Here is a 13,748-nt window from a genome sequence, read left to right as displayed (position 1 = left end):
CGACGTTGCCGATTTTCAAAAGTCTTCTCAACACTCCGAGCACCGGTAACACGGAGGGGTCGCCGACGAGCGTTCGTTTACACAAACCTCCCGCTTTGGAACAATACAAAGCAGGTGGGAGATCGGGACAGTAATTAATTCGGGAACATTATTGAGAGGAAACTTCATTCCCTATCAAAGTACATCGTGGAAGTCAACTACACAAACATTTGTGAATGAGCTGAATTGTTAGCCTGGTTTCTGTTATAGACGGGTATAGATTACAGGTTGCTGTTAATAGAGTGTGCTTCCATGGCTTCCTCCATCACAATCTCATCTTGATGTGCTTTCTGAATGGTAAATATGATTCTACAGTCAGCAGCAAAATATCTTAGCTGAGCATGAAGTCGGAGAACAAGTGGAAACGGCTACGGCTCTGTCCTAAGGTAAAATACAAAAATGACCAGCATCTCTACAGGTAGCTAACTGAATGTTCTCTCTCATCGGTTTAATTTAAAACAAGTGTTAAAACAGGGAGTTATTTGCTTTACTAATTCTTGGCTGAAGTTTCCAGAAAGCAGCTGCATGTCCCAAAATCTCGATCTCTTCCTTTATGGGGGGATCCAATCTCCCACAGAATCCTCAATACCGGTCACATTCTCGTAAGTCCCCGAAAGAGCAGGGCTTTTACTGCAAACATCTAAAGGTATAACTCCACACTTTAAATATTCAATATCTTGAGTTACTACAATTGTATCTGACTGAAATAAAACAATAAACTTCATCTGAATGTCTGACCAGTGTGATTGTAAAAGAACACCTGAAGACAACATGACTGGCACTGATCCTGAAAAAGTGCCACAGCACACAATGGACTTAGTGGTGGAAAGATTTATGTTGTATCGTTGCCCTCAGAAACTAAAAAAGAAGGGCAACCAATGACGTTTCAAGAAGTCCCTCCTCTTCATTTGAGCTGTGTTTGTCAGTTTTGCATGAGGATTCACACGACAGTTCACTGTATTGATGTTTTAGTGACATTGAAATGCTCTCAACTGTATATTATTCATGAGCGCACACGATTTACGGGTGAACTTTGACAGCGGGGAACTGTCACCATGACAACTTTCTGACAGGACAAATCCTCCCCGCCAAATATTAATTATACTGTGTACTGGATTGCTGAACATATAAATAATTGTCAACAATGCAACTAGTTGACCGGAGGATCCATCGTTTAATTTTAAAAAGAGACCTGAAGGGACGCCTCTAGAGTCCAGTGGACATTGATTGGTCCTCATGCTGAGGAAAGGAGTTTGTAAATTAAACATGGCAATTATCATGAATTAGGTACCTGTAATACATCGTCCCTTGTGAATTTCAACAACAGTCTTAGTCGGCACCAGAAGAATCAAGGCCAGGCGCCAGCTCTGTGCTCACCTAGAGATTAGTGAAAGAGCGGCAGGGACTCGGGGGAGGGGGCTGGCGGGGGTTTTGCCTGAAGCTGGCTCCGGCGCTGTGATATCTCACTGGAGCCCCTGCTGTTTGCCCACTGAGTCCAGGCCTGAAGGCTGTAAAGCAAGGAAACAAACCTGCCTCTGCCCGGCTGCTCAATTTCAGCCCAATATCTATCACATTGAGCCGATCGATGAAGAGTCCAACCATGCCTGTGAGAGATGACCTCCTGATCTCTGTTCTGATTTCTCACCCGGCAGTGATCGAGATCCACACTGGCAGCTTAGCTTGACTAAGCTTGACTTAGCTGCCCTCTGGACACAGGATCACAAAGGTCAGCTCCACTGTGGAGTCCATCAACACACACAAAAATACACACATTCAAACCTCAATGTGCCAAGATTAAAGTCAGAACGACGAGAACTCGGCCAGAGAGGGAAGTGGGATGTTAACCATTATGCCGAGGTGTGAGATATGGATGTGTGCAGACCCCGTCAGTTCCTCCTGAAGGGTGGGCAGGTGGAACCTTAGCCACTGCCATCAGTGTATGAATGGGTGTGAATGAGTGAATGATGACAAGTAGTGGGAAAGTGCTTTGAGTGGTCGGGAAGACTAGAAAAAGCGCTTTACAAGTACAGGTCCATTTAGCATGTACATTGACGGAGCATCACATTATAGAAACTAGAATACAAGTGATTCAGGGTAAAGGTCTTCAGGTTCTTCTGTTATCAAAGCAAAATAAACTTTTCCACAAATGCCTTAAACACACAAGGCATTGTGGGTCATCATCTGAGAATGTCAACGGCACAGTCAACAAGCGATTTGACCTCCCTGCTTTCAACAGCACTGTGGGATGACTTAAAGGTGACTGATGTAACCATAATGAGCGAGCTTTGAAAAGTAGTTTCTCCCGCAGTAACTTCCTCTCAATCTCTAATCACATACCGCACAAGAGAGGTTGTGTAGGTGTGTGTGTTAAAAGGCAACAAACCCATCCCACTCACTTTCAATTACAGAAGCAGTTCACAGTAGATCGTCTTCCTGAGGAATTAACCAATACACCTCAGTGTCTTTTTGAAAGTCTTTTGAGTGCATCGGTGGGATGAAAAGGTAGAGAAGTTCAACCTTTCTCTTTCTCACTTGTCACCCGACATGCATTCGCATTGAAAAAGAGTGCCAGTCATTCCAAATACCTTTTACATCCTGCGATGACAAAGGTCAAGGAATATGGAAAATGTCAAGGCATAAACAGCCAAGAAGGTCGATCATGTTCTGGAATAAGTGAACATTCGTCACAATCGGTTGTCTTAATTAGCATTACATGTTGTACATCACGTGCATATTGTGCAAGTCTCAACCACTTCATCAGCAGGCTCTGAGCTGTGGTAGATGCTAATGGACGGCTCGCTTTGGGGTCCATCCATCAACCCCTTATAGTAAACCCTATGATTCATGCTGTGGAAAAAATATGCAATATTTTATCCCGTTCAAACAGCAGGGACCTGCGACAGAGAACTCAGCACGAGTAGGACCGAGTGGCTGAGGTTATTAGATTACTGAAATCAGGTACGTTCAAGCATGATGGACAGTACGTGCTCTTCTTATTAACAGCTTGTATGATGTTACGTGTGTTCATGTGGCATTTCTGCAGGATTAGCTGTATTATGAGTGCTTGTGTCTGTATGTCTAACGATGTGTTTGATAAATGAATCCCAAGATCTAAGTCGTCTGGCTGAGAAGATGTGCATCGCAGCAGAGAGAATGGAATCGAAAGCAGTAAAATGAAACATTCGTTGGAGGATCTTGATAAATGACTTTATCATGTGAGAGCACAAGTGGCCGGAGAGGGCCGGGGTGATGATGTATTGTTTAGCGATACATCGGAGCGGAACGTGAATACAAACGGCTGCTTTAATTTCTCCTCATCTCTTTGCCCGAGAACGCTCGTGTGAGTGAGCACAGTTTGGTGTCTCGGCTGGAACAGGAAGACAGATGAGTCCACATATGATGTATGCCCCGTCCTGCTGCTCCCTCTCCATCACCAGGCATCCAAAGCATGGGTAACGATGATGAGGGCAGCCTGGACAGGAGCGTATTATTTCACGATGGTCACAGATAATGGACCAGCCTCCTACTGTGCTGAGGAATCTGCTCAGGCATCCAATTACCGCCGTTAAGATCCATCTCGAGATAACCCAAAAAAACACGTCTCTTTCACACTTAAGTGAAACAGAGGATGCCAACGAAAGGAGGCGGAGGGTGACAAGGGAGGCAATTAATCTATAGTGTTCATATATTAATGTATGTTTCTCTGGAGCAAGCAGAACCGTGTAGGCATAGAGAAGAGGTGTGGGAAATAGAGGAACAGATCCCCCAAGAAGAAGAAAAAAGCTTGAGAAGAGAAGACAAGCCAGGAGGCACGCGTTATTACAGTCGACAGGAAGAGTTTTGAGGCGTGTCCTCGCTCTAAACTGACTAAAACTTTTGAGTACTCTTTTCATTTTCTGCTTTTTGAATAATTGCTGCATTTTCGGAATTCCTGCTGCGCGGTTTGAAATTGGTGACAGAGTGGTGAGCGGAGCTCTGAGCTCTCCCAATGCAGGTGGGTCTGTGGCAACATGCAGGGGGAGCCCTCTTCAAAGAGAGCTGGGGGGAGTTTAATTTTTTCAAACGATGTCGCTCCTTTCTCAGATGTGTCACCTGTGGCAGAGCCCATCACTTGGCTGAGGAAATGCAATAAAAAATAAAAATACCTTTTTATGATAATCCATTCCAGGAAGGGCGCAGCAATTTAGAACATGACATAAATGTGCTGGGAACAGGTCGGAGGAGCCATTAAAGTAATAGGCCATACATGTGATCAAACCCCAAATAAGCTTCCGTATTATAATAGTCATTAAGTTTATTACATCACAACCTGGTTGTATGATATCAGCTATGGTTCCTCATCCAGAAAATTAGATTGATTCTGGTCAAAACACAATTACAGCAGCTTTTCCACTACAACAAAATAGAGCGAGCTTATTATACTAATTAGTGCCAATGGAAGAAGAAAGTACCTTCCAGAGCAAAACCAGAGAGCTAATGTGTCAACAGAGGCCTACAGCATGCTCTGTGAAGTCACTTAGAAGAACTCTGTTCCTCCCTATCTCTATAAACACCCCCTCTTCCTCTAAGTCTGTTTCTCCTCTGCTCTTCTTTCCCTCTTTCTTTCATCAGGAGCCTTCATTTAATGTCAACATCACTGATCACATTAATGATCTACTGTTGCAAAAGATAGTCACCAAAACGACTACGTTAAAAAGGGCTTTTTAGTTTATCTTTACACGGAGTTACTAGAAAGTACCTATAAAGTCAGCAAGATAATTGTATTTCTTTCAAATTTCTATAAAGCAATACTTTGTATTGTAATAACGTTAACTGTATGTGATCTAATATTGCTAAAATGATCATATTGAGCGTAAACAATAAACGTGACTATAATAATTACTCCCATCTCCGGGATGAGCAATGAGAGCAAGAGAAGAGTAAACACAGACAGGCAGGTAGTCAGTTCACTCGTAACATTATGGCCAAATGAATTGATTGGACGGGCTTATCTTTTTGCATCAGTGCATTTGATGAATTGATTGCAGTCAGAATGGTATTACATTTCAACAAACTATCAAACATGTTTTTAAAAAAGGTAATTCATCCCTTTTGATACATTAACTTTTCATACCTGTTTCTGAATGCTGAGTAGCCAGTCTCAGAGATTTCCACATAATTGAACATGGTCAGAATCAAACAGCTTTTCCAAGACTGCCTTGTGGCTTAAAGGAAACTGAAACTCTGAGGCCAACAGATGTAAAGATCCATTTCCTTTTATAAGGCTTCGTAATTTTAACCTCACAGTCGTGGAACATGTCTTATGGTCAGTTAACTTTGACTCTTTTTTTCTCTCCTCGATGTACATCTGAAGAAATCTGGAGAAAGATTACCTCCAACAGTCTGGAGCAGAGCATGATGTTGGATCTGCAACGGGCAGAGAGCTTTGAGTTATGAGGGCCGGACCACTGTTCTGCACGGGTTTCCATGATTACATTCTCATGTAGCACGATTGGTTTGACCCATTATGGTAATCTGACATCAACCACTACATCCCTACCATCTGTGAAGATAACTGTTACTGGGTATGTGATTATCAATATGCTGCACGCCCACATTACGTACATCAAGTCTTTGCTACATCTACATCTTCACTACTCCATCAGTGACTTCAGGTCTTTGTGGAGAAAAAATATTTTCTATCAGAAAAGCTGATTTTGTTTTCCCTTCGGTGGAGGCAAGAGGGTGATGGTGGAGGGTGATGTCAGTGTGTGTGTGTGTGTGTGTGTGTGTGTCTGTGTAAGGGGGGTTGACGGCACTCCTCTTACATTACTTCCTCTTTTCTATCAGCGAGGAGTGTGGCAGGGGGAAGAGAGGAACTTATCTGTGGGCCTTTCATGCCACAGTGATCCCGAGTAATCTAATTCAGCCTCCCTCTTTCTCGCTTGTGTGCTTCTCTCATATTGGTGCATGCAGATAGATTGCAAAAGCCTTATATCCTGTCTGTGTGTGTGTGTGTGTGTGTGTGTGTGTGTGTGTGTGCATAAGAGTGAGGGAGAGAGAAAAGTGGACAGAGGGAAACAGATGGAGGTAATGAGTTCTGAATGTTTCTGCATGTATATGTATTTGTGTTGTGTGTTAAGTACCAGGGGAAGTTATCTGTGTGGGATAAGTACTTGTGAAATAAGTAGAAAAACAGAGTTCATATGGTGAAGCAAAATAAAATGAAACACAGTTATCCCAATCAACATCTTTTCACAGGAAACAACGTAGTTCGGCTTATTTTGTTGCCTGAACTGGTTTTGTTCAAATTACTAGGGAATAGCATCTCTCAAGTATGGTTTGTGACAATAAATCAGCACCGACGTATCGTGTCACTCAGGGCATGAACACCGGTCTCAAGGGCGGAAGAGGTTTTTGTTTGACTCATCCACCTCTCTGTGGGTTCATGCCGTCTTTATACTTCCTGGTTTATGATTACGTGGATTACATACAACATTGATTTTATGGGATATCTAAAAATTACAGTGCATTCATTTTTGCAGGAACGCTGTATGTTAACAGCCTACATGCAGCAGCTGCTTCACACACACACACACACACACCCACACCCACACACACACACAGCTTTTGTACATATTAATCACTATTCATCTGTATCTCTACTGCCTAAATTATCCTGACCTTAATTGATTTTGCAAATTTAGCAAATAATTGTAATATCAGGTTAATTGAGTTACATGATATATAGTTAGCCATTAAAATCCCTTCTACTGTGTACAAGTTAGCAGCATATTAAAACGTTCGCGTTATCGTGTTAACCCATTATTAAACTGAGCATATCGATTTTTAATCCATTATTAAACTTAGCATATAGCTACGCTAGTTTAGCTCTATAATCTTCCATTTTCAGCCCCCTACATTGAGGCAGAGGTCGTGTTTGCCTCCCCTCTTAATGTGGCTTTATGTCAGCTCAGCAAATTCAGCGATTTTGTTCGTGCCATTTGTTTCATTGTGTAAACCAGCTTTCACTATATAAATAATCTCCATTGTCATCCAATTTAGCTGATGAGGTTCAGAGTCAGACCGGTTCAGAGGCTGGTCGTCTGTCTGGGTCACAGGCTACAGCACGTCTTGTACACCTCCTCATATCTTTGTGTTCATCCTCCACCCCATCTGAGAGAGTGTTCTCCACGGCTGGAGACACAATAAGTCCTGAGAGATTGCGTATCCTCCCGGAGAAAACAGACATGCATATTTTTCTGCACAAGAATTGTTGATGATCCATACAATTGATGGTTGCACACTTGGTATTTGCCACTGCTAGTTTCATTATTGGCAGCTCAGTTCATATACCCTTTAAAAAAAAGGAAGGAGCACTGTAATTTCTAGGAACATGTTTAAATTAAACAGAATACATTTTATTTAAGTTATGTAAGTTTTATTTTAAGTTCAAGAGGAATATGTATAAATGTTTTTGGTTATTTAAAAAAATGTAAATGTGTATGTATACATACTGTATATGGTGTGTGCAGCATGATAGAAAATTATATAAAAGAAAATTAATGTAAATAAACCCGTTTGTGCTCTTTTTTTCACCCCTTGCCCAATAAGAATCGATAAAAGAATCGATAAGGAATCGATAAGCAGGAATCGATAAGGCATCGGAATCGTTAAAATCGTATCAATTCTCATCCCTATCTATTGCAAGTAAAAGTCCTGCCATCAAAACGTTACTCAAATAAATGTATCAGCAAAATGTCCTGAAGTAAAGTCAACTGTCTGCAGAATGCCCCCCCGAGGGTTATTGTTACTGATGGTTAAGAATATAAAAATACATACATAGTACCCCATGTCCCTCACTTTGCATTAAGGCCCAGAAGCACCAAACCTTATGTCCTTCTATGGCTCGATTCCGTTTTCGGGCTCTGACCAGAGAGAACAGCTCATACGCATGCTCACCCACATGTTTTGGAACATACTGACACTGCTGGATAAGAAGCACAGATACTGTAGGTACAAACACTTCTTGACCTCGGCCAGAAGATGACACATCCACACAGGCTCTGACCTCACCCTGACCGCTCAGTCGTAGAATTGAGATTTAATAAGAGCCGTACCTGTCACCGTCAAAGAATTTGTTTATGTAAGCAACAGATAGTTTCAATGCCTTTTAGTTTCTATTATATTAAAGAAACTGCACAGCTCCTGCTTTAGATGGAGAACAACATACACACACACTGATTATGATGATGGCGAGAAGATCGTGAGCCAAGAGGGTGGGACCACCCTGAGCTCCATCAGAAGGTGTTCAAAGTCTAAACCAGGAACACCTCCATCTGTTTTAACCAACCAGTGCTGCTGTCGTGAGCCCAGAGGGTGGCACCACCCTGAGCTCCAACGATGAGACGGACAAAGATTAAACAGAGTGACGTCTCCATCTATATTATCTAATCACGCTTGCTCTTAAAGATATAAAGAGTCATGTTCTCCTGGAGAACTCCAGTCTGTTATTGAACGATGCTTTGAGCTGACTTCATCCAGGCCCGTGCTGCACGTTAAATATTTTGTGTCTTTGGACTTTTTGTTCTACCACACTTAATTAAATCCACTTTGTTTTGAATTTTACTTTGCCGTCCTGGTCATCTTTTCCCAACCTTCGACATGCATGAGCATGGACGCAAAACATTGATGTTTGAAGTTTCAAAGATATTTAGATACAGCGTTGATAGTGTCGGCAGTATTTACAATTAATTATGAATGTGTTGTTTATACTTTAAAAATAATCGTTCAGGATTGTGTAGAACATTGGTTGATTTTGTTGTATAAACTCATCGTTCTGCTGTCAGATTCATGTAATTAAGTGAAAACTACAACATTTCCATCTCATTCCTGACTGTGTTGTTTAAGTACTTTACGCTACATTCCACACTCACTGATACACTGCATGTTAGCACATTCTTCATGGACAAGCTGTTGGCACTGAGTTGGAAGTGGCACGCCTCACCATGGCCAGGGGCACGATGCCCGCCAGGTCCTCCTGCGCCAGTTGGATCTCCGTCTCAGCCTCTTGTGTGGCGGCGCGACTGGCCGGGTACTCCACCTGCCAGGCCATCCAGCGGCTGCCCAGCGGCTCAGGAAAGATTTCCATTTTCAGATCCACCTGGAGCACCCTCTGGACTCCCATCTCAGACCTGCCACCGGACAGGGGAAAAAAAGTGCGTCAGTGAACGAACGATCACGGAGATGACTGGACGAAACAGTTTGTGCTCGTGAGCTCATTCCACCGACGGTCTGCTCTAATGACGACAAATAGAAAAGGCTGATGAATGTGTATGTGAGGGAAATCTATGACATTTTAGCAACTGAATTTTTTCAAAATGTCAATTCCCTTTGTGTTTGCACTGCGGTAAAACCTCTGCTTCGTGGAATAATAGTGCAGCCCTTTTTCAGCCCTTTTTCCTTATTCCTTGCACACTTTTCCACATGTGCTGTGCACTGTAAATAGAACCAAATAATCTCATGGCTGCTGCTCTTCAGAGCAGTTTAAAAGGAATACTTCACCAGGCGCCCCCCCCCCCCCCCCCGCTAAGGTATTGATGGTCAGTTTTTTCACCGGTGCCCTTGTTTCCCATAGCAGAGCGTAAATACACAACATACTTTAGCACGATCTACGGCAGGTCCGAATTAAGTCCGACAAATGGAAAGCGTTGATAATAACACTTTTCCTTGGCACCATAAGTCTCTGGTGCTCAGAGTTTAAATATAGCCTGGAGGCAGGAAAGGTCAGCTTTACACGGGGGCTGGAGGAGAGGGGAAACGGCAAGATGCGTTCGCCATATCTTGCGTGTCAAATGGCGAAACCCAGGGCCAATACATTTCATGCATGGCCTCTGTGGCACAAAACATCACCTTGTAATTCGAACATGGTTAGGGGGGCGAGACGGAGAAGAGGAGACATGAATACATTTGCATGGTTTTTTGTTTGGAGAGGAGGTTGCATGTAACATGTTGCACATCTATTAAAGCATGAAGCATAGAAAAAGCATTGAAACATAAAAACATTTCCGTAGAGAGATAATACATATGAGATACATCTCGGAAAGACAACACAACAAATGTAAAACATGCTAAATTATGAATAGGGAAATAAAAACTGTAAAACAATACATAATGGAACATGTATCAACTGCCCTCTGACACGATTTTCACATCATTCTCATATTATTCAGTTTCATTCTGAGAGAATGAAGGATTTGTGGCGCAGAAGAGCACAACAACCCAATTTTCACATCCGACGGAGGAGTGTTTGAATAATTGAGATGACAACCAAATAACTTGTGTCACATTTCATAACAGTGTACCAATCAGAGCGCCGAGCCACTGAAGGCGTAGTAGGACATCACGGACTTACATAACCGCTCCGCTGCGGGAAAAGACAGATGCTAATCTCAGGCGGGTAACGCCACAAGGTTCATCAGGCAAACAAAGTGAACAGACGATGCGCTGAACGTCCACAAATAAACCGTTGAGAGCTCCGGAGTCAGCGAGCGTTCAACACAGGACCGGTGTCATCAGCCCAAATGGCCTACTTTCAACCACAGCTTTTTGCTCTGGCACACTTTGCACACTTTAGGTATGCAACAAGACATGCAGGCACAGAAGGAAAGAGATTGCACAGCAGAACGGTTTGATTAGACGACCCAGGAGGGATGCTAAATTCACGTCTACACAAAGTTAAAGGGCCTCCAGAAAAGACAGAGGAGTTGACTGTTACTAGCTTTTTCTTCTCTTCAGAGGTGTCAAATATTTCCCTCCTCGAACGATCCGGAGTTTAATAGCAGCTGCGATTCCTATGAATTTTATGAGGTTTTTTAATATTTCTTCATACAATAAAAACGCCAACTCAAACTGCGGATATGCTGTTAATTCATAATTTTTGTGACAGAAATATCCATCTTCAAACGAGGATCTGAAAAGATGACAGCAGTGTAACAAAAGTGATGGGGAGCGAAGAAATAGTATCAAGAACAAGAGCAAAGAAATGCTAACTATCTTTTTGTCGTCCTTTGACTTTCATTAACATGGAAATCAATGGAAACCATACTGCAGTGAATGGAGAATGTGTGTGTGTGATTTAGTAAGAAATCGTGAAAGCTACAACCATAATAAATACAATGTTCATGGTGAAAGTGGTTCATTTATTGCATGTTTTATGATGAGTCTCAAAAACCAAAGCTGCTTCAGGCTGTATATCCATCCGATACGTTGTCGAGTGGCAACAACAGGGAACAATAAACAGACATTTGGGGCTTTTAACCTCACACAGAAGGTCTGGAAGTCTGGAAGTGGCCCATTTAACTGTGACTCAGACGTCACCCTCTTCCCCCTCTTCCTCCTTCTGGATTGTGGAGGTCTGGATCGTGGTCCATGCATACTAATTATTCAGACATTTCTGCCATATTCCTTGAATGTGTTTTAACTCTGTAACGCTGATCATCTGTACACATGACATGTATTACTTCAATCCATTCGGGGAGAGGGATCCTCCTCTGTTGCTCTCCTGAAGGTCTCTTCCCTTGTTTTCCCAGTGAAAGGGTTTTTTGCTGTTTTTTTGGGAGTTTTTCCTGGTTAGATGTGAGGTCCTTGGACAGGGATATTTTATTTGTACAGATTGTAAAGCCCTCTGAGGCAAATTTGTAATTTTGGGCAATACAAAATAGACTTGAATTGATTGACCATAGACACCAGTGTGCCATTATGAGCCGACCTCCCCTCTCCAAGTCCGCTAATCAAATGGCTCGCTGCGCGAAACTGTTCATTTCTCTGTTACTTCCAGCATGGGGTCTAATTCAATTAGCAACAAAGGGCCCTTGGATGTGTGCTACACAGCTGGTCTCAACCTGATAAGTATCTGTAAACTAGCTGTGGTTTGACTAAATCTGAGACCAGACAGACGACCAGAGGGCAGCCAAAGGCAATAGAGATAACAGGCCCTCAAGATGGAAGCAGCTGGCCCTCTGGCTTCAGAGCGCGAACTGAAGAGGAAACAGGACATGGCAAAGTGCTGCCCGATGATGGCTGACAACATACTCAATGAGAAAAGCAGATAGTTGGTTATGAGGATATTGTCTAGGCACATTCACGATGCTCATTAATCTTGATGATGCAGATCTGTTGGATATGCAGTCACACACAATGAGACATAGTTCGTAATTTGACATGAATAAAAGTGTCCGTTGTGATGACTATTGACTGTTCTTCTCACAGGACTGTTAACAGGTAAGCAAATAATTACTAAAATGTCTAATTACTGCTTTAAACAGACATGATTTATCTATAAATCATCTATAAAAAGTTTGAAATTGTTCCAAAAGGCCCATTACGTATTCCCCATTGGTCCTAAATCTTAATATTATTTATATATATATATATATATATATATATATCACAGGACAAAAGCAATCCCTGACAATTGATAGATAATTTCTAATGTGTTGCTTGAAAGCAGGCTAATCAAAATAATTGCATTTATTTTCTGTCTATCAAATTGATAATTAGATGAATAGTTTCAGTTAAAAAGGCCAAGTCATTAGCAGAACGCCTTTAAGTTGGCACAAAAAGAAAATAATGTTGAGTTAGCAGCAAACAGCACTAACAATGTTAACCGGGGATGGGGGGACTCGAGGGTGGGTGCGATGCTCCCGTGACAACGGCTGCAACCACCGCATGAGCGCAGTGCAGAGCAGCTGCCATGAGCTAGCCAATGGGAATTGCTCATGTGCACTAACATGCACTAAAAAGGCATGTGTGGCCGCCCGGCTCGGAAATAACAGCTCGGATTACAGTGGGAGAGCGACTTTATCATTACTCCACTTGATACTTACAAAGCAAATAGAGTTGTCTAGGAATAATATTCTCCACATCTTGTCATTATCACATTTCACCAACAAATCCAAACTTCTGCTTTTTAACTATCTTAACTAATTGCACGGGTTAGAAAAGCTCCGTGCAGAGGTGATTCAGCTCTTGATGGAGCATTGAAGACAGTTACTGAAGGTTAGAGAAAGATAGATAGAAGAATAGAAGCTCTTTCAGTCATTGAAAGAGCTTCTATTGTCCCATTATCAAGCTCACTCTGTCATTGTGACACTGCTTCTTTAATCTCCCCTGATGTGATATAGGATCTGCATTCTCACTGCTGCACCCAATGGGGATGAGAGAATAAGAGAGAGATAGACAGAGAGGCTTTGTGGGATAGATAAATTGAAATTGTTCTATTCTAGACATGTTCGTACCATCAGAACAACATCATGTCAGGTAAAACATTTGCAGCACAGGCCGGACTTCTGTATGCTTTATGTATACGATACACAGAGTAAGATGTAGAGCACATGCCACTAAGGGCGGTAACAAACTTCAGCTGATTCACTGTAACACAAGAAGTTGAACGGAAGCAGAATGGCAGATGAAGATGCATAATGCTGGAACCGGAGGAGATGCCGTCCACGGCAGTTTGAGGCTGCTGTGAATGTGTTTGTGTGTGTGATGTTGTGTGTATAACTGTGTGTGTGTGAGAGAGGAGGGCCCCGTGCAAACTCCAAACTACTTGTGGAGGGAAAGAATTTGTGGCTTCAATGGTGCCTGAAAGCTGCACCTCGAAGCTCTGCTGTTCTCATGCCCCATCACCTGGAACAGCAATAAACCAGTCAGCACAATGGAGACACACA

At 42.4% G+C, this 13,748-nt stretch overlaps 1 protein-coding gene across 1 annotated transcript in view; it reads right to left on the bottom strand.

Annotated features, from left to right (window-relative positions):
* si:dkeyp-14d3.1 (transmembrane protein 132C) overlaps positions 1-13,748 on the bottom strand; it is a 141,550-nt gene that overhangs the window by 23,104 nt on the left and 104,698 nt on the right. The window contains exon 4 of the mRNA XM_056419477.1: positions 9,026-9,212. Within this exon, the coding sequence (XP_056275452.1) occupies positions 9,026-9,212 (187 nt within the window). The remainder of the gene's footprint in view (positions 1-9,025; positions 9,213-13,748) is intronic.

Source organism: Pseudoliparis swirei, chromosome 7 (genome assembly GCF_029220125.1).
Source record: "Pseudoliparis swirei isolate HS2019 ecotype Mariana Trench chromosome 7, NWPU_hadal_v1, whole genome shotgun sequence".
Lineage (NCBI taxonomy): Eukaryota > Metazoa > Chordata > Actinopteri > Perciformes > Liparidae > Pseudoliparis > Pseudoliparis swirei.
The sequence above is the reverse complement of the archived record's forward strand: the minus strand, read 5'-3'. Positions and strand labels throughout refer to the sequence as shown.